Source organism: Micropterus dolomieu, linkage group LG17 (assembly GCF_021292245.1).
Source record: "Micropterus dolomieu isolate WLL.071019.BEF.003 ecotype Adirondacks linkage group LG17, ASM2129224v1, whole genome shotgun sequence".
NCBI classification, from domain to species: domain Eukaryota; kingdom Metazoa; phylum Chordata; class Actinopteri; order Centrarchiformes; family Centrarchidae; genus Micropterus; species Micropterus dolomieu.
Genome location: NC_060166.1, coordinates 20,113,956 through 20,141,475, shown reverse-complemented (window position 1 = coordinate 20,141,475; position 27,520 = coordinate 20,113,956). Strand labels below are relative to the sequence as shown.

Here is a 27,520-nt window from a genome sequence, read left to right as displayed (position 1 = left end):
ATTACCTCTGTCCCATCTCTGAATGCAGTGGGCCATAATTTTAACAGATTGGGATTTCACACAAATGTCTAAATTAAACAGTGCTCTTTTCCGGCAAGGTTATGAGAACTGTTCTCCTACACACTGTAGCACATATTAACTTTGGCTCTTTGTTCTGTATATGACAGCTTTCCATCAACTTTGTTTAAAGTCACCACTCAAGTTCAGTCACATTCGAGAGAAACAGACAGTACATGCCAACTGTATAGACAGGACATACATGTTAGTGGAATTTGTAAGTAGGCCTAGCTGTGGAAAAACTTTTGCACCACCCAGAAGAGATTTATTGACATGAAAACAATGCTAGGAACTGTAAGGATTTCAAAAGATACTGATCTTAAAATATTTTAAATTCAGGTTACATGTAGGGACTACAGTAAGTCGTCTGTAATAGTGAGGCCATCACACTACATCCTATAGTTAAGTCTATTGTCCCTTGCTGTTAAGTCTTATGTTACAAGGTCCCTTTCTCATCATCAAAACGTTGTTGTCCATGATACCCTGCAGCCCTGCTGTAGCATGAGAACCACACAACTATCAGTATTTAATTTTTATTTATCATAATCAACACTCATGTTTATTTTAATTTTTGGGACAAACAGTACAGGGGTCGGGACAATTGCTCGTAATTTGGGACTGTCTCGAACTTTTAGGGGCGTCTGGTCACCACGTAAATGAATAGAAAGTGGAGTATTATAAGGTTTGTTGGAGATAAAGAACAATTTTACGTAGGCATTCAGTTCGCTACAGTAGGTGGCGGTATTCACGTTGGTTCTAACCCGTCACTAAAACCAACAAAGAAGAAGAAGAAGAAGAAGAAGAAGAAAGCGTTTACTTCCGTGTAAATGTTATCAACGACTCCAACTTCCCTGTGTAGCTTGCTAACTAGTAACAACTGCATCTTAGTACAGTTGGTTGTAACTGACGCCTACTAACTGTCTCCACCAAGGTAGCCCGAATGGATTATACTGCAACTCAGAGTGGGTTCAGACAGCGTAAGTTACGTACGTGATGTTATCAATCAAATCAGTATTTAATATTGCCGGCTGAATGAGCACGTTCTGTATTTGCTAGCTTTCGGGAGTCCGACCTATTACTGAACTGAAATGGGGATGTTGCTGCCGCTGAACTCCTCTGTTTTCAGCCGGTTGAGGCTTACAACTAACTTAACGTTAATCAACTTGTGAAAACACAGACATGAACACGTTAAATGTAGCCACCAACTTCTAGCGTTAGCCAATGTAAATCGGAATTAGCAGCCGATAGCTTGTTCACAAACTTATGAACGCCAGCTAAGTAAACACGATGCTAACTGCTAGCTGATTAACGTTACCCAAGTGTTACCGTTGACCAGACTAGCTAACGGTGTGGGTCCCCTCTGCGTGGAGGTTTATTTGCAATGACAGCACAGACTATTTAAGCCGAACTGTGGTGCTATATTAAGATAGGTTAAGTTACGTCTTTGTGTTCTTCCACGTTGACGCATGCTAGCTAACGTTAAAGCTGACATTACTGTTTACAAGCTTCAGTCTGGGTTTGACTTTGAGGCTTGGTTTATGCAAGAGGCGTATTTTGGTTCCCCAGACGTGTTATTTTGACTTAGATCCACTGGAAGGGAAGTCTGATGAGTTTAAGGGTTGCCAAATTTAACGTTACTTCAAGTCCCTGAAACACATATTTCTGAACAGACATTTGTGCATCACCAAAATGTAAAAAAGCATCCCCACAGCATACTTTTCAGAGGATGCAAACAAACCTGAATAATCTTATTTATCGCTAAAAATAAATGTTTTCCACAATCAGACCTACTGGGTGAGCACCATAGCCAAGGCACATTATGTTGTACAAGATGGAAACCACAACGTTAATGTTGACAGACAGTGTGTCAGGTTGTAAGTAGAGGGGTTTCTGTTTGTGTGGATGCTGTACTGTGCTGTCAGGATGTTTAGGATGATGTTATCTCTGCTGTTGTGATAAGTGTGTGATAATGTTATTACTGTTTCAGGGACTGGAGTTTAAGAGCTTTTTCTCTCCTGCACAGAGCTTTCACACTGGGGTTGTGTGCGCACGGATTTGTCATTTTGTTTAGCTTTGTTTAAATTGATGTGCATTTTGAGGATATTTGACGCAATATGTAGCAGTACATGTTTACTTAATAGCCCCTTCAGAAGTGGAAAATGAACTTTCTGCTATAGATGTTCACCAGTGTGTTGATGTTCACTGTCACCTAGTGATGCGGGCTACACATCACATCTCCAGACATTCATATTTCAAAGTGGTTAATGTCTGCGGAGCTCAGTAAAGACTTGGGTACCTAAATACAGAAAAAAGGCAAGTGTAATTTTAAAACAATACGAGCTTGGCAAGGGAAAGTCTGGTCAAGTTTTTTCTTGCAAACTGAAGCATGCTGGTTTCTCAGATTTCCTGTGACTAGTGGCTGCCTTGCATTTGCTTGCTTTACTAATTTTGCCCAATTTGTGAATCCCCTAAATTAGTTACACATGTCACAGATCTTTCTTTAACCGTTGTCTCTTTTCATCCAGAGCCTAATATGCGCCTCAGAAATAGCTCTGTGGATGGTTCAGAAGGTAGCCAGCTGTTTGAGGATATGAGTGGAGCTGCGCCTGGATCACAGACAGAGTACAGGTGGGAGGCCTGCCAGCCAGGCCGCTATTGCTCCTGCAGATGTAGAACATTTCCATTTTTATGATGGACACATTGTGAATATATATGTCTTCTTATTGTAGTTTGTATCATACAATCAATCAGTGACTTTGACTCTTTGGGGAAGAGAAAGAACATAACTGTAATTTACTTTGCGTCATCTCCTCCCAACAGATTTTACTATATGCTTGTATTTTATTAAGCCAATTCATCCATCATGTTCTCTCAGCTGATACATTTTCTTGCGTCATGCTTGGCAGGAACCCGCAGGCCGGTCCTCAAGCAGCAGGATTTCCCGGCCAGTCCATCCTGTCAGACCCCATGTCTAACCTGGCCATGGCATATGGCAGCTCACTGGCGTCCCAGGGAAGGGAAATGGTGGACAAGAATGTAAGAGTCACTCGTTGATATTTCTTTTGAATGCTTCTGCTTACCAGGACGGATGCAAAATGGCTCCCCATAAAATGGACGGGCTGAACAGAAAGGCCATGTTAAATGATTTCCCGTATTGAAAAATGAAACCATCGAATCATTCATGTGTGTATGACTGTGTGCTCGTTTGTTTCAGCTGGACAGGTTCATTCCAATTTCTAAGCTGAAATACTACTTTGCCGTGGATACAGTGTACGTGGGGAAGAAGCTGGGCCTTCTGATTTTCCCTTATATGCACAAGGTAAGTCTGCTTGTTATTATGCCTGCCGCTTTGCATAGGAGAAGGTAACCCTGTGCATGTGAAGATATGTTGAATTGTCTCTGCTGGCGACTGAGGTTTTCCCTAAAATGCTCCAGGCTGAGATAAAAGACCTGCTTCAACTTCTGCCTCAAGCGGTTGCATTATATTTCTTCTTAGCCTACAGATATACCCCTCTGCCTGTGTTTTGGATATTACATAAACAGGATTTTTCAGAAGATGTTTGAGATGTGTGGTCTCAGCAGAAGTCAACCACAAATCTATTTTTGTGTTGAGAGGCATGGATAAAATATTCAGGACTTTCCCTGTGAAATGCTGCATGCTTTCAGTATCAAAGTTTAGTCAGTTAAGATTTAGTAAATTCCAAGTGTGTGATCGTGTGTGTGTTGCAGAACTGGGAGGTGAACTACCAGCACGACACTCCTGTGGCTCCACGCTTTGATGTGAACGCTCCCGATCTCTACATTCCTGCCATGGGCTTCATCACATACGTCCTGGTGGCTGGACTGGCGCTCGGCACACAGAACAGGTACACATAACAAATTGATACAGGTTTGGAAAAGACATGCTGAACTAAAGCTTTATGATCTTTTGCGTGTTTGTGTAAGCAGAGCAACAACCGTTTTTAGGAGCTTAAAACCACAAAGCAATTAAAACATCCTTCTTGTGTTTTTGAGCTTATGTCAGCAACATATTACAAAGAAAAAAAAATCTGCATGGATTAATTACAGTGTTGCAATGATTCAGTCAAAGTGTTTTTGCAAAGTAATAACATTATTAACATATTTAGTGGATTGCCAAATGGTACAGACATGAATATCACCCTATACATACACACAAAAAACCTTTCATCTTGAGAATAAATAATGATGTACCACTTCACATTGATGACTGACACATTGCTATTAGAGTCTACAGTATGAAAATCTATCTGAATTATTTTGTGTACCCTTTAGGTTTTCTCCGGAGCTGCTGGGAGTTCAGGCCAGCTCAGCGTTGGTGTGGCTGATCATGGAAGTCCTGGCGGTCCTGCTGTCGCTCTACCTTGTGACCGTAAACACAGACCTCACAACCATAGACCTGCTGGCCTTTTCTGGCTACAAATACGTTGGGTATGTACAGCATCTGTGTTTACATTTTCATCACTAACTCACTCATTTCACACACCCGCCGCTGGTTTGTCTTTATTTTGCTCAGTTGTTATTCTTTTCCAATGGCTAATTTTTCCTTGTATGATGCTAAGGACAAAACATTTTGTCACTTTTGTTTTTATTTTCTTAGTTTGAATGTTATACCTAACCTGTGACTGTGTCTTTCTCTTTATGTTTCTTTAGGATGATCATAGGGGTAGTAGCAGGCCTGTTGTTTGGGAGGCTAGCGTACTTTCTCTCTCTACTGTGGTGCTGTGTTGCCATCTTTGTCTTTATGGTGAGTAGCAACATTTACTTACTAGTTTTTAATGATTGATCTCCAGTTTACAAATAATTGTGGATGCTTTGTTAACCAGGGTTAAAAATCACATGGGTACAGCGTAGACCGATGGTCATGATACCTTACACCTGTCATTTTTTTTAGCATTTGCAACTTACTGGGAAACAATATTTAATCTTTTGATGTGAATGCATATACGACACTTGTACTGCCTTTTCCACATTTGTTTGTGCCGCACTGATGGACGTGATAGCTTTAGCTTTGATATAACACACAGAATCCCAGTGAGCAATGGCAGCTAGTAGCAGAAATATCACTAACCTGGACTAAACCAACAAGTTAGTTATTTCATCTGTGGGTACCTGATTCCTACAGTGTCCACAGAGACCCCCCTGTACCTCACTACTAGGAGACCTGCCAGACACTTAATATATGCATACTCCAGTAATGTATAACATTAGGTCCCCTGGCAATGCATGTAAGATGCTGGAAATATTATTTCTTTCTTGGCATCCTGTACATTTTCACTCCTTCTCACCCTTTCCTCCCCTTACCAAAACTCTCTCCAATACCTATGTCAGCTTTTTGCCACCTGTCTGCGTACACATCTCAAAATTTCATGCAGACATCTGAATCCCAAGTTTTTCTTCTGTTTACTGTTTTACTCTAATCATACCCTGGAAGCATATGTCTGGATAATAATAAGGTACATCTGTACACTCTAATGAAATCCAATACAACAGCTTTAAGTTAAGTTTTTGGTGACCGTGTCAGAAATGTGTAAATTCAATAATAATAATATCTTTATTTGTATAGATAATAATGGTGTGTCTAGTAGGTGTACCTAATAAAGTGGCCACTGAGTGCCTATTCCTCTGCTCTCCTCTCATTTCATTGCTTTATTTTTTGTCTTCAGACCACTATATTAAATTTGTGTAATAGAAAGGGTCCCATGGTGGAAATGATGAAATTTCACAAATGTTCATCAACTCAAAACATGTAAAATCTATAAATAAATAATGAACTCACCACAAGTCACATGGTCAGCGGATGGCTCAGCTGACAAGTTTGTTTAATGGTTGATGGGAAAATTTCTTTGACGGGTCCCTCCTCAGATCCGCACTCTGCGTCTGAAGCTGTTATCTGAGGCAGCGGCGGAGGGGAGGCTGGTGAGAGGAGCCAGAAACCAGCTGAGGATGTACCTCACCATGTCTATAGCAGCAGCACAGCCCATCTTCATGTACTGGCTCACCTACCATCTCATCAGATAAAACCTGGAACGCACACTCATTGCGTAGAAGACGAACCCCCCCACCCCCCCGTAAAAACACTCAAGAAAACAAACACACGCATATCACAGAAGCTGGACTTGGATGAAACACACAACGGCCACAGCTGTCCGGATAATATCCCCCCACTTTCCAGACATGAAGACAGAACTACACATTCACAAGACTCATGTATGCATGGGGCAAATACAACATACGCTACAAGACAGTAAAGAGACGATGTGAGGCATCACTGCCTTTTCTCTCACAGCACAGCCCCACGTCATTAGTATTGCCTTTATTTGTCTTTTTTTATGTTCTGTCTTCAAAGATTTCTAGCGAGAGTAAGGTGGCTTTAAGTTGTTTTTCTACCGTGTAATTATTTGTTAATTATGCTTTTTAGGAATATTTAAGTATGTTTGTGGAAGTATTATTGCTTTTGTCTGATATCTCATTAAGTGTTTTTTTTTCTCAGCCAGCAGAAAGAAAGCACACAAACCGTCCATTTAATGAAAAGGAAAAACACTCAAATTCAGGTATAAAAGGTATCAAGTGGCTCTGCTTCGAAGGTTGAGTAGGATTACTTTTCCCCTGGTCCTAATGTTTGTTTCATGGCTGAGAAAAATACCTGTTCTGTCATCACTGGATCTGGAAACAAGGGTTATCTAACTGGTGTGTACGTGTGGGTTTAGTGCCACCCCCATGTGATCTGTTTAAATCCTTTTGTATGTGCTTTGATACACGTATGAGCTTTGCTGCCTGACAACTCTTGAATAGAAACCGTGTAAGCCACGTTAAGGTGTAGACCTCACCATGAAACGTCGAGTTGACTTTGATATCCGTTTTAAAACCGAGTAAATTATTTACTGCTTTTCATATTGAAAGTCAGATGGAATAAAGAAAGGAAAGAGGTGAGCTGGTCTGTTCTGTGTGTGTGTCCTTGAGATACTTCAAATATTTTAATGTCCGAAATGCTTTCTAGTGCTTGTAAATCATCTAATGTCCCTATGAAACAAGCTGCTTCTTTTTATGTAGCCGATGCTAGCTCAAACCAGGGTATAATTCACATCCACTTGAATTAATTCAGGAAACAAAATTCAGGGTATTTGCATTATCCTCAGATGAAACGTATTATTGATGAATGCTAAAATGCTTATCTCGTTTAACTTTAGGTGCCAATAAGAACTTCTTCCTAAGGTTTTGACAAAGTGCTCATTTAAATAATAATCCTGAAGTTGCAGCATCTCATTATGAATGAGCAGGCAATTTAAACACACTTTATTTGTTTTCATGATAAATAATAAATGGACCCCAGCCCTGATGGTTGAAGTAGGCTGAAAGCAAAGAACAGATCAAAACAAGCCATTGAAATGATGTGATGACTGAAAAATAAAGTTTGACTGATGGAGCTGCTGAGATGCGAGTTGTTTTGTGTTCAAATTTCTCTCTGAATTGCCTTTCTTCATATATGAATTTGTTCTAATCACATTATTATTGCAGATAAATGTGCGTGAAAGGAAATAACTCATAATCAACCATTTATACAAATACAGGCCTTAAGTTTATAAGATACATGTTTGCACTTTTTAGTTTTTAGCTGGATATTAAGCCTGCTGTTAACTACAAAATCAAGAATGGTTTTAATTTCTTTTTTTTAAGACTATGCAAATTTAGCTGTCTCTGCCCACTAGAGAATGAAATAAACCAGGTCCTTACAGAATATTGTGTGTGGTTTACAGCCAATCATTAAAACATTTTCAACATGATAATAAACTCAAAGCTAGTATTTATTTACTTAAGGTACAAACAGCAATGAAAAAAGGCATTTCCCTTAATTTCACACAGTCTTTTATGGTTTTTTATGGCACTAACATAAAATATTTGCTATAAGGTTTAAGCTTGTGTAAGAAACAGAAAAAGTACTTAATGCTAACAATGTCAAGATATAAAGTATCAAAAAAGTGAGGTTATCATCTCAGTACAGTAGCGGTGACAGAAAGCAATGGCCACAACTGCTGACTTTATTTATAATGAAGCGAAAAATGATTTAGAAATTTTGGCCCAACATTCACCCCTCTGTCACATGACCTGGATACTTAACACCAGTGATTCTATTTACTGTATGCATCCTGATCCTGTACGTGATGAGCGTAAGCATTTCAGGACGCATTTACTTCCTTTCAATCGTTCCTTCTTGTCCATGTTTTAGTTTGTGACTTGACAACGGTGAATAAATACGTGAAAACACTGGTTCTAACTCTAATAGTTAAATAACTGTAAACTGCGCTGTTGAAAAACATGATCAAACAAGACGTCAATATTTAACATGTGCAAGTGGCATCAACATTAATAAGTGAAAAAAACCTGCATGTATTACTGCCCACTTTCTCAAACTACTAAATGACAGCACATGGGCTGCTGATCTACGTCAATGGATCAAGTTAGAACTTACTTTATGACAATTATATAGCAGTGTCTACATTTAGAAGAATGCATTACATTTGGTAGATTATACTAACAAAACTAACTGGAAACAATGGAGTGTTTTTAAATAAGCACTCGTTGTGACTTCAGCCTGCATGGTCTTCTTTCCAGAAGCCTCTGTTGTGATTGATAGCCTGATGAAGCCTGGTGTGCATCGTCCTCTCGACTGGGTATCTCTGGTAGATGGGCAGTAATAACAGGCAATGACAGGTCAGGGATTCTGGCAAGTGGAGGTCAGTGGAATCGGGCAGGACAGCGACTCTCATCTTGATGCTCTCCATACCCAGGAAGGGAACACGGTCGCAGCCGGTCAGGAACACTGGCGACAAAAACAAGGAAGAGATAATGCTAAATGATCTGAAATTCAACTTAAATTAAAGAAAACTTTGTAGATTACCAAGGCAAACTTTTACATTTCATTCTCTTAGCTCTTCCTTAAGTCTGAAACTTACCACTCTGCTGTAAAGTAAAACTTCATAAGTGATATTAAGCTCAATCATGTATAACACTTACAAAGGAATTTTTTCTTTTCCTCTGCGGTCAGTTTCTCAAACACCTCCCAGAAGGTAACGATGTTTGGATGCTCAGCATGGTAGTCTCCTTCATAAACTGTGTTCTGTTTGGGAAAATAAAAAATAAGTAAAGTAAGTAGAAATCTGAAAAAAAAAAAAAAGTGTTCTAAATTAAAAGGGGCGTGCTGGTGCTGTTACATGTTTTTTTCTTTTTGGCTTGTGCCCTCAAAGAAAAAACTTTAGCTGGAACCCCTTGTCACATTTCAGATTTATCCTCTTACCTTCTCAAATGGTTTCATTTAAATAATGATTTCAGACTCAAATAAAACCAAAGATTAGAGATTTTTTTTTTAAATGAATATACATTTGTATAGCAGAACTTTTGCCCTTCTCTTTTACCCTATTAATTATCTCACAATCACTGAGACTTATCTTGTGACCTTTTTGAGGGGACCTGACCCCTAGGTTGGAAACCACTGGACTAAACTATCTAATTTGACCAGCTACAGTAAAAGGCAACATATGTGTTGTTCAATATTAATCTAATAATGTCATATCTTAATATATATATTACTCACAAGTAAATTTACTTTTCTTGCTTTAAGTACATTTTGCTGATAATACACTTTGACTTTGAAAAACAAGACTTTCAATTGTAATAGAGTATTTTTTAGACTGTTGTTCTTTACTTCAGTAAAGAATCTGAATATTTCTTCCACCACTGACTTCATATAATTTACAGCACAATCATTTTGAAAGCAAGTTTTCCATTTGATTTCCTGCGTTATGTTACAGCATTGCTTTAAAAAGGTAATCCATCAGCAAACATTAAGTCGTCCTTTTGTATTCTTTGGTCCAAGTTCAATAGTGTGATGATGCATTTTTGCATGCAGCAATTGTCTTCAAATCTTTTCTTTTTGGTGTGTTCAGGTGATAGTGGCAAACTCCAAAACTACCAAAAAGCACTGAATTCATGCTGTCAGAAAATCGAATGTGTAAAATTGGTTGTTTCTTGCAGGAAATTAGTTGCTGTTTAGCAGCTGATTTACAAGTCTTGGAATGACTTCCCCACAAGAACGTGGACACACAAAATTGTAGCAACTATTTTCAAAACTTTGTTTCTTGAACTCACAACATAAAACTAATATGTGGAAAAAAACTGTTCATTCAATCTTGTTTGCCGTATTTTCATACTGCATACTTGTTTAAAATGATCTTGTTGGACACAAGTTAAAATATTCAGAATATCTGAATTTGAAATAAGTGTGTAAAGATACATTTCAGAATCTACGTTTCTGACTCTCTTCACGATTCAAGAGTCAAAACTTCTCCAGGTTTTCAACAGACCTGTTTGAACACATCCCAGTCGTAGTTTTCTTGGCCCACCATCACTGCTTGCAACTCCTCCGGCTGGAAGAACTCCACCACGTCGATGTCACACACCTTGAAGAACCCTCTCTTGAATGCACCAAACACTCCCTCCACCGATTTGTTGAAGACATAGTTGACAAAGGCAGCTATGAAATCTTTCCTATTAATGAAAAAAAGTGGCTTTAACCGAGTGCTGACATTTTCCAGCGTCTCTGTTTACATGAATGTTCTTTATATAACCCGAGAGTAGCTCCACACTAAATCTTGAATGGCAGAAAGTATTGTTGCACTGCTGACAGTGTGAACTCATGCTGCATGTTTGACTGACTCAATCAGTAATGTCACAGGAGGGATTTTGCAGTTCACAAATCATATAACCAGATGGCAGCAAAAGCAGCATTTTCAGCCCAAGTAAGAGTGGCTAATTATGTGTCGAGAGTACACTCTGTGAAAGTCAGGACGATATCAGAGACACAGGCTGACAGAAATGTAATACAGACTCTAAATCTGTGCTGTTGTGAGTGCAGATTGTAACATACAGGAATCTTGTATAAACACACCTGTTTGACCACGTTACAAGTTTTCCAGGTTCTGTTGGATCAAGTTCAACTGTCTCACCACCCCAGCTCACCTGTAATGAATCATATTTACAGTTAGATCATATATTGCAGCCACACATGTAGGCAACAGAGTCACAGTACTAAAACCAGAATAGTGTTTGGCGGCATGTGGGTGGGAAAAAGGGAGTGCAGGGCAGGCTATGTGTCCAGCAGGTACGCATCAGAGTAGTGGAATGAAGGGAAAAAAGTTATTTTGTATAGAATAGTGTGCGTTTTATTATATAGATGTATGCAAAATTTTGTATATTTATATTTTGTATAGATTATACTCATTTTCCTTAAAAATTTATAACATCAGGTATGGAATTAATCTGCAGATGCTCCTGTCCAAGATGTGACCAAACCTCTCTATGGATGTCATGTCAGTTTTTGAGCCGAAACAAAGTTTAGTTTTGCTATGTCGTAACCTAATGCATATCGTATAATGTCAAATATTGCCAAAAAGACAAAAGTCTAAGCTTTACGATGGCAATAAAATAAATTTTTCAAAAATTGTGTATCACTGCAACCACAAGAGGACAGATATGCATGCACACACATGACCAAAAGCATGATCCCCTCCAAGGCTTACGCCTGGAGGAGATGACACTAGCAGTTATTTTCTTATGCAGTATTGTAGAGTATAGTAAACCTACAGCGAATGTAGTCTCCAGGTTTTCAACTACTTCTGAAGTGTAGTCCTCTATCAATAACCGCAAAGACCTGAAAATACAGTTTATACAACATCAGTTATAATATATCTGCCAGTCAACTACAGCAAAAGTGTATCAAAACTACCAAACAGACTATATAACTGTTGTTAATCAAGGTGACAGAACAATAGCTGTAGATTGAAAAAAAGAGCAACAAAAATTGCACAAAACAAGAAACTGCAAAGCAGCTCTGTGTTACATTTTTAAATCTTACTCTCCGACTACAGGTTCAAACTCCCTCATGTCATCCAGTGAGGGTCTGATGCTAAGCAGCTTCTTGAAGAGAACCAATGGGCAGGGCAGGTGGACAATGTTGTGGTTGTAGAGAGCCAGGCCACACAGAATGCCAAACAGGAAGTAAGTCTTCTCCTCAACTTTTGGCTGTTTGGATGATGACAGACACACAATTAGGATTTAGTACAATTAAATAACTGTTTTGTAAAAGTGCTGACAGGGTGATTAAGTCAAATGTACATTATGCGTTGCTTTAAGATGAAAAACCTTTACATCCTGGGCATCAGAGATCCCGTAAACGCAGGATTACTGTATGCAAGAATTTAATTCTTACAGTAGTTTTCTCTTTAATTAACTGGTCTTACCTTTGGAGGGAACCAGGCTAGTGTCTGACTCTCGTTGTAAATGAACATTTCAGACTTGGGAGCTATCAGCTCATCGAACACATGCAGGAAGAGGTCCCTTTTGTTGACATTCATCACTTTTCTGTCGTCCACAAATTGCACCTAGAAAGGATAGAATAATACATTTTTTAAAACCCCACTGAAGTGTTCCTGAATACTAAGGGAATAGCCATCAATAGCCATATAAATACCCATGTGCTGGAGCAACCTTTTAATTTAATTATTAATTAAATTTAAATTATTCTGAAATTACGTAGTATAAAGACAAATTTTGCTTCAAAACACTAAAGCTGGTAAAACTTGGACATTTCGATGATGTGTTTACCAAAAGCTCCCTTTTGAAGGCGCAGTGGTCAGCTGCGGCAAGCTGCCTGAAGGTGTCCTCGACAAGGTGAGTTCGTCTCAGAGTTAGCTGGAAGACTGGAGCCGGGGCAGAGTCTGCAGCACCTAGCAGGGATTCATCAGGCAACGCCAAAGCCCATTCATGAATGAGATGTTGTGCTCTCTGTAATTACAAAACTCTTCTTTAAAAAGAAATCTACTTACAGATGGAAAGCCATTTTAACATAATCATTGAGTTCATGAGATAAATTAATGCTTAAATTAAATGTAGGGTGGGCAGTTTATTTATATATTGTTTTGGGGGAGTGGCTTTGGAGGAAAGACTGAAGGGAGGAGGTGCTTTAGATAGACATCCAGATATCTCTTGTTACTTTCTCTAAAGTTGCCTACCACAGCTTTAAGAAACAATTAATTAATGTAAACATTTAGTGAAATTTTAACAAATGATCTATTTGGAAGCATACTGTACCTTCATAATCACTGCAAAGATGTTAAAGACTGCCACCTTGCAAACCAGAGTGAACAGGAATGGGTAGCGGCAGAAAATAGCGGGGGTGTTGACGTCATCCTTTAAGAAAATAGTCGATGATTTGCCAATAAATAATTTCAGCAATAAGAAGTCCAACATCAAATTAAAACTAATCAAGACAGAAGACTGGATTGCTCCTCTGAAACACTACAACACTGTGTATACTGTAATGTTTATACCTCCACTTTAGAAAATTCCCACCAAAGTGTGACATCCACGGCAGGCTCCACATTATGGCTGATTTCTTCTACGTAAAAGGTGCTCAGCGGGACTTTGTAGGACTTTCCAGCTTTGTTTGCCTGTGAAAAAAATACATACATTACAATAAAGGACCAACAATGGACAGTTTTAAAATATCATTTCAGCTCCGTTAACTTGTGATGCCTTAGTCAGTATTTGTCCCATTTTTTAGGCTAAACAATTAATCGCTTAAAAAAAATAAATAAAAGATCAGTTAGATCAGATGTGAGAATACGTTTAGGTAATTCTGATCACACAAAAAATGCCCACACAACTGCCTTTTATGGCACAAACTGCAAATTTAAGCTGCCTATGGGCTGAAATCAGATTCACTATAGATCAGGCGTCCAATTCTGTGTTCATGAGCTTAGTTCCAAGATAAATGATCTCCTTTCATCTTTGATCTTGAATTGAGAATTATAATCTGCACTAAACCCACAGATGGCTGAAATAACAACACACATCACTGACTTTGTAGAGCAGCTTGAGGACTTCCAGCAGGTATTTCACTCCCGGGTTGTGAGTTTTTAGGAGGCCATTCTTTAGCATGAAGGCCAGTGCGTTTTTGAACACCAAGATATGCCTGGTTAGTACGGAGGGTGTCAGGGAAGACCACCAGCCTTCTGTAGAACAAAAAAACACATATGGTTTCACATTTATCATATGAATACATCACATGTTTACTAAAGAGCAAAACAGTTCCATCTATTGTTGACAGTGTGGTTTATTAGTGTACATTTTAAAATGTGTCCACTGAATTTGAACACTGTAAATATTGTAAGATGTAGCATCACTGCACTTAACCTTATTAATAACTACATTTCTGCACTTCTGCTTAGATGCTAACGGCATTTCATTAGCTCTGTGTAGTCTGCATAATTAATAAGTTGAATCTATCTATCTATTTTGGTTGCTATGTGAAAACTATTTTGCACATCAAGGGAAAGTGAAAACTTTTAATTAAAGTGAAACATTTAAAAAAAAATGTTTTAGGTGGTTGTTTACTTAGTGTTGCCCGATTCTTCTCATTCAGATCTGCGATAAGGACAGCCAATGGCAACACAATGTTCATGACATTAGAGTCCTCTTGGAGAAGAGGACACATCAGCAGAATCAGAAAGACCTCCGGTGATTTTAGGGAACTTCTTGAAGCGTCAAGCAAGTCAATCAGGACAGTAAGGTTTACCTTCATGGGAAAGAGATGTATGAGATAACATGGCAATGTTTACCCACCATGCATGTCCATGCTCAATAGAGATGTCAACTACACATTACACGAGGACTAGTTCTCTCCTTCACTCAATGTATGCGTAAGCAACAGAACACATGATCTCACTGATGCAGGAAAATAAATTAATTTATGTCCTTAACTGATTGTTTGATCCATGGTATTGCAAGCAGCTTGTCGAAAGCTCGGCCAGCTGCCTCAAGGTCCACAGTTAAGGCACCTGCTTCTGTAAGAGGCCCACTGATACCGATAGCACAGCATTAAAAAAAAGTAGCCAATATGGGTGATTGACATTCAGATCATCTTTTAATTCTAGAGATTACTCTCATAATCTTAACATCAACATGCTACTAAACATCATAGAGAGCAGCAGCCAATAGAAAAATGACTCACTTGGCCTTCGTGAAACTTGCAACAAGACTTGAACTTGTGAAAAACATCAAATATATTTCTCTGTTGAATAAAGAAAGAAATGGGGAGCCTTACAAACACTGTAGTTACTGCAAGATTTCATACATGCAGTGACATATTTATAACCGTAATCCAATTATGGAAAAAAGGACCTCTTTGCCTCTGCGTTGCCGTATGTCATTGACAGCCATTTTTGTAGTTTTTCCTCCTCAAGCCGTCCAGTTATCTGTCCTCGGTCCGAGCTCTAAAAAGACAGACATTCGATATTTAACATTAAAGTCAGCCAATGGACATGACAAAATTATTATTTAAATGTCAAATTCATCTGAACATTTTTTTGATTCAAGTGGACATTCAATCCAGGTAAAGAAACAAAAAAATCTACACATTACCTGTGTAGGTGAAGTGTAAGTGAAGTTTGAATTCCACCCAGCCGATATTTTCAAGTCTGCTTAAACAAATAAAAAAAACAATCAAAAACCATTTACAAATGTCCTTTAAATCTGTCTTACAAAACCGCCTACATAACAGAACACAAGTTCCCTTTCAAATTAATTTACTTGAATATTCTTTTTACTGCCAATGGTTGTGACTGTTTCTAGGAGGAAAATGTAAGGAAAGATCAGGTCAACCTCATTCTTCTTAAAATCCACTGAACACACAGCCCATACATACACACCTTTGGGTATGGATGCTTCACTATCAGTGGTCCATGGAAGTTGCACCAGAGTGGGAGCCAGACTGTCCTCTGGTCGTCCAGTCCCAATTTGACCTTTGACCCCATTGCCAAAAGCCCACAGCTGGCCAGAGGAGCCCAAAACCAGAGTGTGACGTCTGGGAGACAAGAAACAATTATCATGTAATGAGAAACTTAATATGATGTAAAAGTATTTTATAAAGTAAAGATACATCTCAAGTACTTCAGTTAGGCATCTCAAGTTAGATATCTTAAACATGATTTTACCCTAAAATACCAAAATTATATAAGCCTTTGTAAATTAAGGAAGTTTCAGTGTTCACATAAGAACCCTCCTACTGTGGTTTTTACCTGCCACAGGAAATCTGTGAGGCAGGTCCATCCAGACCATCGACCAGTCTGGGTTTCACTTCATCGGCAGAGGAGTTATGACCGAGCTGACCGTGGCGTCCCTCCCCAAAAGTGAAAACCTTGCCATCCTAGAAATCCCAGCATCACATAATATTATAAGAAGCAACCTCTTAGACTGTAGTAATCTTTACAATGTCATGATTTCATCACATTCTGCAAATCAAGCCACCTAAACGGCTTAGAACAAGGCTGAGGAGATTAGGGATGTTTGTACCTTTGTTAACACAGCAGTGTGTGCCTCGCCACAACTTATGAAGGAGACACCCAGAGGTCTGAGGGCAGGCACCACACAGATGTTGAACCTGCCTGTTAAAGATCATAAGAAATGGGCAAAAAGTTGAAAAGAATCATGATACATATAATGAGCTCCGGTAAATGAAATAAAATATATCATCCGGAGGACAAGGTGATGATAATCACCTGAACAACACAGTTTACAGACATTTCCAGAATCCTCGACCATCTAGATGAAAAAATATTTAATTTAAAGCATGATGAAAAAGATTTTTAACCAGTTTTCCAAGTTGCGAATCTGTTTACTAATAAATAGCATGTCTTTGCTCAATTTGTGAACCAAAATTAAAACAGTTTGAGTTATCACTTACATTTGTTTATACTGATGCTATTTGACATTATTTTACATTTTCATTCAAAATGGCGTTATCTTTTCATATAAAAGTAGCAAGGAGGTCATTTTAACACAGCACCTAAACATAGCTGTTACTGAAATATAACTGTATAGATGGGAATAGTGTGAGTTTAGTTTGACTTAATTATTTTAATTAGTCAACACAAGTTTTAAATGACAAACCTCAAAAACACAAAGAAAACAACTACTACAAGATAAATGATGTGTAGAGCTGGTCTGACAACGACCAATGAGCCCCACCTTTATGGACACTCTGCTGCTTGCTAAACGTGTACAAGTGATTTTGTCACTCAGTTAAAGTCACTTATTCGTACCCCTCTCATCCACCCTGTTGAGTCCCAGCTGGCCAGATTTATTGGCCCCACAGCAGTACACCAGGCCTGGAAGTGTGAGGAACAGAGTGTGGGTTGCCCCGGCCGCAATCTGGGTCACTGCTACGCCGGTCAGAGCTGTCACCAAGACAGGTGTATGCTGCAGTGACACCTCCTTCCCCAGGCCCAGCTGACCATGACTGTTCAAACCCCATGAGAAGACATCGCCTCCTGGAAAGTGGTAAATAGAGGAGAAAAATAAATATAAACCCACTCAAATTATGGTAAATAAAGAGTTTGCACACCTTTTCAGACGATCACAGAAAAACTTACTGTTTTCCCTTCAGATGTATCTTATCAATTTAAATGATCAGTAAATGTTTCCCATTCAACCTTATACTTTTTATTATTATATTTATGAGCATCAATACTACCCATCCACTCCACAGGGGAGCTTGTGGTGCAGTTGCTGAGTTTGTACAATTTATTGTTCTGGAGTTAGTACTCACAAGAGTGTGTCTACACATCTACATAAACACCTAAACACAAGCATTATTACAAATGCCAAAGTGGTGGAATATAAATGGATTGTTCTGAGTTTTTTTATTTTAATTTACTTCTTGTCAGATCTGTTTTTCACTGGAATGTTATAGCTGTGTTTTCATGAAGCTCCTACTATGTTAAAGAACATCCGCTTTGCTCTTCGTCATGTCTGCCGGGAATTGGAAAAACATGGATTTGTCTCATTGATATGGTGACATATGAAATCAAACCCAAATCAGTACTACGTTACAGATAAGTAAATACTGCAAGCTGTGAAACCAGAGCTGGCGGTGATCAATATAAACACAGAAAGATGTCATCAGTGTGTTCAATGACATACCTTTAGTTAGTGCCAGGGAGTGGGAGTTTCCACAAGCAACTTGAATCACTGCTACTGGCATTTGTGGTATAGGCACACGACTGCATGTTGATGAGACAAGAGTAGGTTTTTAAGAAATGAGAAAAGGCTGCCTTTCAGTGACAAGTATGCATGTGTACATTTTCCACAGACAGAGATCTTGCCTTGGTCTCTGATGGTTACACAGCAGATGCGGTAACATGCCTAGCTGTCCATTATTTTCTGCGCCCCAGGAGAACACGTGTCCTGATGCACACAAAGCCAGACAGTGGTCCTGACCACAAGCCATGGACACCACATTACCTAGTCCCTCCACACGACCTTATACAGGATGACAGAGAATCACAAACATAAACAGATGCAGTAGACATCACCTGGGGTTTAAATTGCAAGAATACATATCTAAACACAATAATTTCAATACAATACTATACTAATTATCCTAAACTGTCATTAATGTGTTCCAAGCCACTGTATGAAGAATGAAAACTATATATGTGTTGATTGAAGCCTATCTGACAGACAGAGGCAAACCTACCACAGCAGTACTTTGGTTTTTGTTATTTTTTTACATTCAGATTTCTACATAAGATCAGCTTAATGTGATGTGTGAACTGTTGTAGATTAAACACCACATTGTAGTTAAAGAGATCCACCTCAACCTGCTACAACAAAATGTTTTTTACACATTAATACATTGAAAGTAATAATCCAATGATTTATTCTAAAAACTATAATCATACAACACTGAAAGGAGCCATTCTGCATAATGAGTGTTTTTCCTTTTGATTAATTATGTGTTGCTAATAGTGTAGGCCAATATTTTGTTGAGTAATCTTGTGGGAATGTCCAACTTTCCCACCTGCACGTGAACTCAACGCATGCGGTGCAGTGAAGTGCAGTTTAGTTAACTTTCGTTGCCTGGGATGACATGAAGGAAACGAAACTAAAACGAAGCTCAGTGAATACCCTGCGTGATGTTTGCGGTGATGCTTTATAGCATTCCACGGATGCAATAAACTCATTAGGTTGTCAGCTAAAGTAAGTATGATAAAGTTCTTCCTTCGAAGAAATTGTCTTGACAGACAAAAAAAGGACCAAAGGAAATCAGAGAATGCCGCAGTTGATTTAAACAGTCACCAGGACAAGAAAGAAACCGTTACATAGACAGTATGTCTTGTGTATGTTTTAAATATTATATCTAACTAGGCCTAACGAATTTTTATAAAAATATATTTTAATGGGCATTAATAATCCTACTAAGAATATTAAATGGATATTTTCATGTTATGTCGACTATTCTGACAAATATTGCCATGATTACCTACCTGGTGTCCTTCCATCTTTACATTTCCTTCGTCCGAGTTGTCCCTGTGAGTTGTGTCCACATGATAAAACGCTTCCATCCTTGGTGAGGAATAAAGTGTGCTGTTCCCCGCAGGAGATGTCGGTTATAACCCCGGGGACAGTCCAGGACACCGGACTGAGGGCTGTCTCTGGACCGAACTGTCCACTGGAGCTGTCTCCCCAACAGTACAGCTGCGCCATGTCTCCAACTGGACAGGACTGATGCGTTTACAGATTCCGTGGAACTTTATCTGGAGTGATGCTGCCTTCAGGTGCTGTCGTAGGTATCACAATTTCGATCGGAAATATGCACTTGAACAACTAATTTTGCGAGTGTGGCATAGTGTGTCGTATGTTATGTAGATTACGTTTGTTACTAGGCAGAGTTTATTTACTTTAGACCAGAAGCAAGCAGTACATAACCATTAGGTTGTTCGACAGAAATTCTCTAATTTACGAGCTTGCCGCGAAATAGGGAAGGTAACATGTGAGCAAAAGATTAGATCTCCTATCTTTAAAAGTCACTTTCGTTTATTTAGGCTCTACGAACGAAATGTTACTCACCTTTTAATGTCGTAATTACAACTTAGTCTATTTTTAATAATAATAGGTGTGACTGACATTACTGGCAAGAGGACAGTAGGCTAATTCCTCCAAATACAAAATGTGATATAAGCATGTCAAAGAGTCATAGCGTTTCAATACAGAAACAGAGATGTCAATATATATTGTACCAAATTATTTTATTTCAAATACATGTGTCATGATGATCTGTATGTTAACAGAACATACATTAGATGTGGCATGAACTGATTTGTGACTGATTGTTTTTGTTTTCTCAGAAATGAAACTCATCATCATCATCATGGTGGGAAAAAAGGTGCTGCAATTTTTAGGTGTTGTCTGCTTAGAAACAATCTCAACACTTTACAGACACATGCATACATAAACGTATACAACACATTCTTCACTTTGTGTGCTATCACATTTATGGATTTTAAAAACACAATGCAAAAGTGTCTAATAATCTTATGTCCATGTGATATTGGGTGTTGCTAGAGGTAACCAGATGAATGGTGCTCTGTCAAAGGGGCATTGCTTCAACGGACCTTGAATATTTTCTCTCTGCCGGACAGACTGCTCCCAGTTGATCATGACATCTAAAATAGAGTAGACACCTACAGACCCATCCTCAAAGCCCACAAACACACACTGCTGCTTCCACGCGACCAGAGTCAACGGATTCTTAGACAGACACACGCTTCCTATTCTTTCCCCGTCTGCGAGTCGCACGGCTGTGAGGACAGGCCTCGCGTGCAGGCAACAGACACAGCTTTTCTGCAGGGTGTTGGGGCGGTATACGTAGGCAGCATAGCATCCACTTTGATCCAAACAAGCTTTAAAGACAGGACCCTCGGCCTTGAATGAGCACAGCCTGACCTGAGACAGGTCTAAGAGGTTGATGGCTTCGTTGTCAGTGGACAGCAGGGCATAGCTCCCATCAGAGGACATATGGAAGTCTTGCGGCTGACAGTGAAACGTATGAGGCAGCTGAAAGTGTCTGCACACCGTCTCCTCTGCTACTTTCCAAGTGTACACTGCCCCCGAGGCGGCCATCACCACCACAAAGTCTGGGTGCTCTGAAAGTGTGTGGAAAGCAACGACGTGCTCCGAGCTTGCCACACAGGAGAAACGTTTGCTGATCGAGCCCGACCACAGACTGGCAGCTAGCAGGTCTCCATGGCGACGGCCAATAAGGAAGGTGCTTTCAGGCGACACCTGGGCGTCAGATAGGTACAGGTGAATGCTGCACACAATGCTCCCGTGTGCCAGCTTCCAAACCCGGGACAACCGACTCTCAGAAATACTCACACCACAGTTACTATTAGGCGTGATCAGGATGTCTGTCGCTGTGCTGCCACTCATACGGAGGATGTTCTGACCTGTTTCTGTCTGCCAAACGTAGATGTCCCCGGCTGAGAGTGTCACAAGGTGGACGTTATCTGGAGAAAGGCGCAGTTTCTCCACAGGACCATCATGTAGGAAGCTAGCATGTGGAAGTCCTGTTGTTAATCTCCATTTCCACACCTCCTCTGACCCATCAGTGGTGTAGAACCACTCCCCTGTTTGTTCAACCACCACCTCTTTCACTCCACATCCCATTTTCGGAGCTGTACCTGCGGCACCTATCGTCTCCGAGTCCCACGCTGTGAGGCAGCCGTCACGAGCGACGCAAACGACACCGGAGGCCATTTTGAGGAGTGTATGAGGCTGCGTGTTTGTTTCCAAGGAGAGAACACACTCCCCTGTGCTGACCCTCCACACCAAACCCAGGGGACATGTGTCTAACAAAGCCAGGAAAAGGTGCCCATCCTGGGAGAGCACAGCTTGAGTGAAGGCCCTCCCCTGTGGTGCCAAAAACTGGTCCCAGAGCTCCCAGTCACATGTATCCCACAGGGTAACCTGGTGAGATTGACACACCAATAAAGTTTCGATTTCATCTGAGTAATCTGTATTGAGGATGCTATGAGAGTTACCCACGGTAAGACTTTCTCTGACTAGTCTGGGTGGTTGTGTTTTGACTGCCACATCCCATAGGGTGACATTCCCCGTCCTGTCAACACAGGCCATTTCCCACTTATCTTCACACAGGATCATTGATGTAACCGAGCTGTGGTTTGAGTTTGAACAGGTGACAAGGAGATTGTTGGTGTTGGTGTCAAACAGGGACACTGTGCCTTTCTCCTGCCCACAGTACATGTATAACCCGTCAGAGGAGCAAACCAAACAGGTCACACAGCTCTGACACGTGAAATGAGTCAAGATCTCACTGGAGACATCCAACACACTCACAAAACTCTCATCTTTCCACCACATAAATAACTTCTTCTGACAAGCAACAAACCCCCCAATTTTGCTTGGGGTTCGTTGGCTTGACTCTGGTTCAGACTCTGTTTTCAAAGGGTCCTTAACCTGTACAAACATTTCTGGGCCCGCCACATCCCACAAGAAGAGCTTGTTGCATTGTGTGGAAAGCAGCATGAATTGACCACTACTCTTCACACCTGTAAACTTCAGCTCCTTCTGCCCACAGCTCAGCGAGAGTTTGGCTACATCACACCCGGAACCTTTCCAGAACCAAGCGGTCCCGTCATCCATGACCTCTGCTACAATCCCACCTTCTGTCCCAGCTGCTTCTGTAACACAAACGTCCTTGGCCATGGTGTCACACTTTAAATTCTGAATGGAGGGAACAGAGGAGGGTGCAGGGCAAAGCGCTACTCCTAATCCTCTAACTTTTCTTTTTGCCCTCTCCCATCTTATCTCTTTGACATAATCTTGGAGTGCAGGAAAGACCTCCAGATAAGGGAGGAGGCTCGTCTCCATCACTGTTGGCAGCTGCTGGGGGGAGCTCTGCAGTAAGCAAGCACAAGACTTCAATATGCTTGCTAGGAGTGCTCTTTCCCTTGAAAACTGGAAGTGGCATGACCCTTCCTCGCTCTCCAGCATGGCTATCAGATCTCCCAGGAGTCCTGCTTGAACCATAGCCTGGTGAAACCCTAAAGACATTAACAGCCCATGCTCCAGCTCCTCCCATTTGTCACTTTCATGCAAGTGATGCGGCAATTCTAAGACCTTCCTCAAATTCACTCGGCCAACCTCTTTGGAAGAAGAAGTGAAGACAAATGGCTGGCTGGAAGGCTTTCTGTCTATGTATATTTCCATGTGGGTTGTGTCTTTGTTTGTTCCAGACGTCTGGTTTACAAGAAGTGCTTTAGCCCATCGGCCGCTGAAATAGTCAGCCATCACCGAATGAATCTCCTTCCTCACCTCAAGAGTGCCTAAATACCTCTTAGCCACTACTAGCTTGAAATGCCTGCTCACCCAGAACAAAACACGTGACCCTGCAACTGTCCTCCTGATGAGAAACCACTTCAAATCCAATAGAAGTCTCTCTACGTCGACTTGCGGGACCCTCATATTGAAGGAAGACCTCTCATCCTGCTGACCATACTCAGACAGCACCTTGTCATCACTGGACAGCAGATCAGCGAGCTCGGCCTCAGTGAGCCCAGTCCTGGAGAGGGTGAGATAGGAGACGGCTCGAGCCACGATAGAAGAGCCATGTTTCTGCTCCAGGTGATCCAGCAGCGCCGAAATGGAGGCATGGACGCCGTCAGGGAGACACGACTCGGTCACATCAGAATCTGATGATGAAAGAAGAAACAGGCACAGAAGGAGAGACATGTTGTGTAATATGATTTGTAGAGGTTGAACAATATGGCCTTTTTAATGGCCGATGCAGGGCAGCCGATAATCGAGATACACTATATAGACAAAAGTACCCCTGGCCCCCCTGTCCCAATACTTTTGGCAGTGGCTGTTTTTTCATTGTGTAATCTTTCATGAGGGAAATCTTGACGCTACAACGTACAATTCTAGACAACAATTCTTTAAACAAACAGTTTGTGTTTGGTCTTTTCCTCTTTCAATATGACAATGCCCTCGTACAACTCCATAAAGAAATGGTTTTCCCAGTTTGGTCTGGAAGAACTTCACTGGAGCGCTTAGAGCCCTGACCTCAATCCTATCCAACATCTTAGGGATAAACTATAACAGAGATGGTGAGCCAGGCACTCGTGTCCCACATCACTGTCTGACCTCACAAATGCGCTTCTGGATGAACGGGCAAAAAAACCTTGTAGAAAGCCTTCCTAGAAGAGTGGAAGCTGACGTCATGCACATGGGTATCTTAGCCAGGAACATGGTGTTTTGGATGGAATTTTTATGAATTAATGAAATTGATAAATACATTGGGTTATGCTGTAGATTTCAGAACGTGATTCAGGTGTTTAAGGGAGAGTGGGATACAGTTTGTCAGAAGTGACGTCATTCAACTGCATTATTCTCTACAGTGCTAGCCAGTAATAGTTTTAGATTAGATCAGCTGTCATTCATGATATTGGCCTTTTGAGTGCAGGTATCGGACTATCGCTAGTATGTTGAACTGTCAAATCCCAGAAAAAGACCAAAACAAAACTGACAGTTGTTATATCTGATGGCTGGAAAATGTCAGTGGCAGAAATCGAGTTGTATTACAATGAAAAAAAGTCTTGTGCTGCAGCATAACTGCATATTTAACATGGTTTTTAATATGGTTATTTAGATATTTAACTCAACTCCTTCTTAATTCTTGTAATAGTTTTTAAATTAAAAACATTTTAAGAATGTAGTATGAAAATGCTGGCTAATTTAAAAACGTTATTAAAAATCTGCACTAAAAAATAGAAACAAAGCTTGCAGCATCCCTGGCCCATCATCAAGGCACCCAAGAGTGCCATGGTACCCACGTAGGGAAACTCTGCACTAGCAAATGCACTACTTACTCCTGTTTGAGTAACACATGCTTAAAACTAGTCTTCCTCTGTTTTAGAAAAAGATTTAGCCTTTTTATAAATGAAACTCTACATTTGTGACCCATTTTTAAATATTTACTCTTTCAGACTGGGCAAGGGTCTGAGTACCACATACAGGGTAGGGAGGTTGGTCTAATACACCGTTGGTCTTTATAAAGAATGCAAAATATATAGAACATGACCAGCCTTTTGCTTTAAGAATGTGTCTGTTTACTGTATTGGTCGTACCAGAGTGCCAGAGCGAGGTGTGTAGGTGCAGGAGTCGAGCGTAGAGAGTCAGACAACAAGAAGTCAGCGCCTGGTTCACCAGCACCTGTTGTCCCGATGTCACCCTCCTCCCCGAACTGCTCAGCAGCGACGCCAACATCTTCGCACACTGTTTTCTGCTCGCCATTCCCAGCGACACACACACATATCCTGACTCCTTCTCACTGCCCTCTGACCCACAATGAGGTGGACTTCTTTGGGGTTTGATGGCTTGCAGGACTCGTGTTCGGTTGGAGGAGACTGCAAGGATGAGTTTGACGCTGGGAGGAAGTGGGGAGGGGAGGCTCTCAATGATTTGAGCTCCAAAGTTGTTTTCCATGTGATCCAGGCCGTCGAGGATTAGAACTAGAGGCTGTTTGGTAGATGGTGCGAGGGAGAGGAGGGATGAGAGATGTTCTTTAAGCTCAGACATACGGATATTAGATATTATGATACCAGAGTTAGGTCCTCTGGAATCTGGGCATGGTATGGCACTAAGGTCCTGGTTATAGGCAGAAACATGCTCTATGCTGGCTACAGGATGAGGATCCAGATTAGATGTCGAGCTACAGTTGGAATTGTTGTCCCTGAGGTTAGGATCGTCCACGTCGCTGGGATTCTGCTCAGAGGAAGATTTGGCGTCATATCTACGGCCAATTTGATGACACAGGCTCGACAACAGGTGCTTTGGGCAAGGGTTGATTGATAGGTTGCAAAAATAAGTGATTACCACAGGATCACATTCCGGTAGCCAAGACTTTATCTGTGGAGAGAGACAGAACACTTGTTAACATGTTATCAAGACCATGTAGAAGTGTCTCCTGTAGCACTGTCTTACAAAAAAAGAATTGTTGTAGGCACTGCTTTGCCTATGGGTTTGTTTGGACCATTTACTACTGGACTACTGAATTATGAGATGTTTTGCTGAAAAGAAATGACCACAGAAAAAGATCAATTTCATTCACAAACAGGTTTTCCTTTTCTTTTTTTTCTGAGTGTCTGTCTTACTTAATTGTGAATACTTATTTCTAGCTGTTCGACTTGTTTGGATGTCCTGAAAAGGGAGAATAGGGCGTGTTGAAATGGGTTTCACATTTCACTTCAGTCCACTCACTTGCTGAGCACAGTGTGCCAGAAGAACTGCTTTCCCTGTGCATGGTCCTCCTGTCACCACTAGTGGGCACTGTTGTTCACACTTCTCCACATAAGCTCTGACCTACAACAAAGGAAAAGTAAAACTAGTAGTGATGCAATGTTGCAGCTGAAATTACTGGCATCAAGTTTCACCAGAGTGTCACAGTATGGGGTAAATATATCAGAAAATATCCATGACATGACTTTGAATTGGTAAAAAAAAAAGACCTGCCACACAACAAACTTTCTTTTTGATCTTCCTCAGTTATTAATCTTTCATACTGCCAGAAGTGACTATATCTACACAGTAATAAGTTAAAAATGAAATTTTAATGCTGCTTTTTTGTATTTATAAAACCATCCAGAAAAACACCTTCATCCTGACCTCTTCCTCTTCTGGCCGAATGACATCGTAAAATTGGGACAGGATGTCACACAGCTGCTCCTGCTCGGCCTGCTCTCTGGCCAATGCATCCCCGAGCTGAGAGTCCTTGTAGCTTTCTGAGATGCTCACGCTGTCAATCAACCCCACAAGGTCAGAGTACACCTGCTGACACAGAGATTCGGCATAGCCCCGCCTCCTGGCTGTCGTGTAACCATGGCGATGGTCACATTCTGTGGAGGTGGTGTAGACTAGAAGCTGGGAGGAAGTGATGAGACCAGGGAGGAAGTTGTCACAAAGCTTTGAGAATAATTGTCCATCAGTGGGTGTTGTTCTTAGGTCAAAGGTAGCAGCCTGAAAATACAGGATGTAGAAAATAACAGAGCTTTTAACTTACTTTGTGTAGGTACAATCTGCATTGGAATTAAATGAATAATGTATTTAATATTTAGCTATTTCTATTATACTAAAAAAAATATTAATCCACAAACTTGTCCTGCTCTCGGCATGAAAGGTGTACTTTTATCAGTGAGTCTGTATTATATGAGCCTCATGGATGAGGATAAGTGGCGTATTATGATATTCAGTCTGTGGTTATAGTAACAACTAAATCGGTGCTCATGAGAAAGTGATGGATGACTCTTACCTCTGGCTGTGGCTGAAGTTGTGAGTTCGGCTTTCTCTTCTCTCTCTCTCCTTTAGCGTTTATGACTTTGTGCACATAAACCAGGCAGCGCCTGATGATGTCATTATCAGGACATTTGTCCAGAGCAAATCGCAGGTCTGCGTCGAGGGCTGGAGAGAAGCAGCAAACACACATTAAACTATACCTCAACACTGAGCAACCCCCCCCCCCCCCCCCCCC

At 40.6% G+C, this 27,520-nt stretch overlaps 3 protein-coding genes across 4 annotated transcripts in view; 1 reads left to right on the top strand and 2 right to left on the bottom strand.

Moving 5' to 3' along the window:
• The first annotated feature begins 844 nt into the window (after nt 1–844).
• On the top strand, nt 845–7,509 carry yif1b (Yip1 interacting factor homolog B (S. cerevisiae)). Of its 2 annotated transcripts, none has more exons than XM_046073179.1 (8): nt 845–1,043; nt 2,583–2,685; nt 2,964–3,093; nt 3,272–3,376; nt 3,787–3,923; nt 4,351–4,506; nt 4,729–4,822; nt 5,941–7,509. In XM_046073179.1, the coding sequence occupies exons 1-8, from the start codon at nt 998–1,000 to the stop codon at nt 6,094–6,096; spliced, it is 927 nt and encodes a 308-aa protein (XP_045929135.1). In that variant the 5' UTR covers nt 845–997; the 3' UTR covers nt 6,097–7,509. The 2 variants fall into 2 exon arrangements, with proteins under 2 accessions (XP_045929135.1, XP_045929136.1); XM_046073180.1 differs by having other exon boundaries at nt 846–1,034.
• Nucleotides 7,510–7,862: 353 nt separating this feature from the next.
• LOC123985563 (probable E3 ubiquitin-protein ligase HERC6) lies at nt 7,863–19,696 on the bottom strand. The gene is made up of 23 exons (XM_046073176.1): nt 19,458–19,696; nt 18,294–18,450; nt 18,112–18,191; nt 17,232–17,459; nt 16,483–16,574; nt 16,209–16,336; nt 15,840–15,994; nt 15,553–15,608; nt 15,313–15,404; nt 15,143–15,202; nt 14,893–14,989; nt 14,527–14,707; nt 13,993–14,144; nt 13,461–13,580; nt 13,222–13,320; nt 12,736–12,915; nt 12,372–12,512; nt 11,987–12,153; nt 11,716–11,782; nt 11,021–11,091; nt 10,437–10,620; nt 9,091–9,193; nt 7,863–8,896 (listed from the first exon to the last, which is right to left on the bottom strand). Exons 1-23 carry the CDS (start codon nt 19,675–19,677, stop codon nt 8,664–8,666), a joined length of 3,063 nt encoding a protein of 1,020 aa, XP_045929132.1. The 5' UTR covers nt 19,678–19,696; the 3' UTR covers nt 7,863–8,663.
• Nucleotides 19,697–20,202: 506 nt separating this feature from the next.
• LOC123986097 (NACHT and WD repeat domain-containing protein 2) overlaps nt 20,203–27,520 on the bottom strand; it is an 11,101-nt gene continuing 3,783 nt past the window's right edge. The window contains exons 6-10 of the mRNA XM_046074178.1: nt 27,302–27,450; nt 26,659–27,009; nt 26,254–26,355; nt 25,122–25,902; nt 20,203–23,684 (exon numbers count right to left, since the gene is read on the bottom strand). Of these exons, the coding sequence (XP_045930134.1) occupies nt 20,506–23,684; nt 25,122–25,902; nt 26,254–26,355; nt 26,659–27,009; nt 27,302–27,450 (4,562 nt within the window). The 3' untranslated portion in view covers nt 20,203–20,505. The remainder of the gene's footprint in view (nt 23,685–25,121; nt 25,903–26,253; nt 26,356–26,658; nt 27,010–27,301; nt 27,451–27,520) is intronic.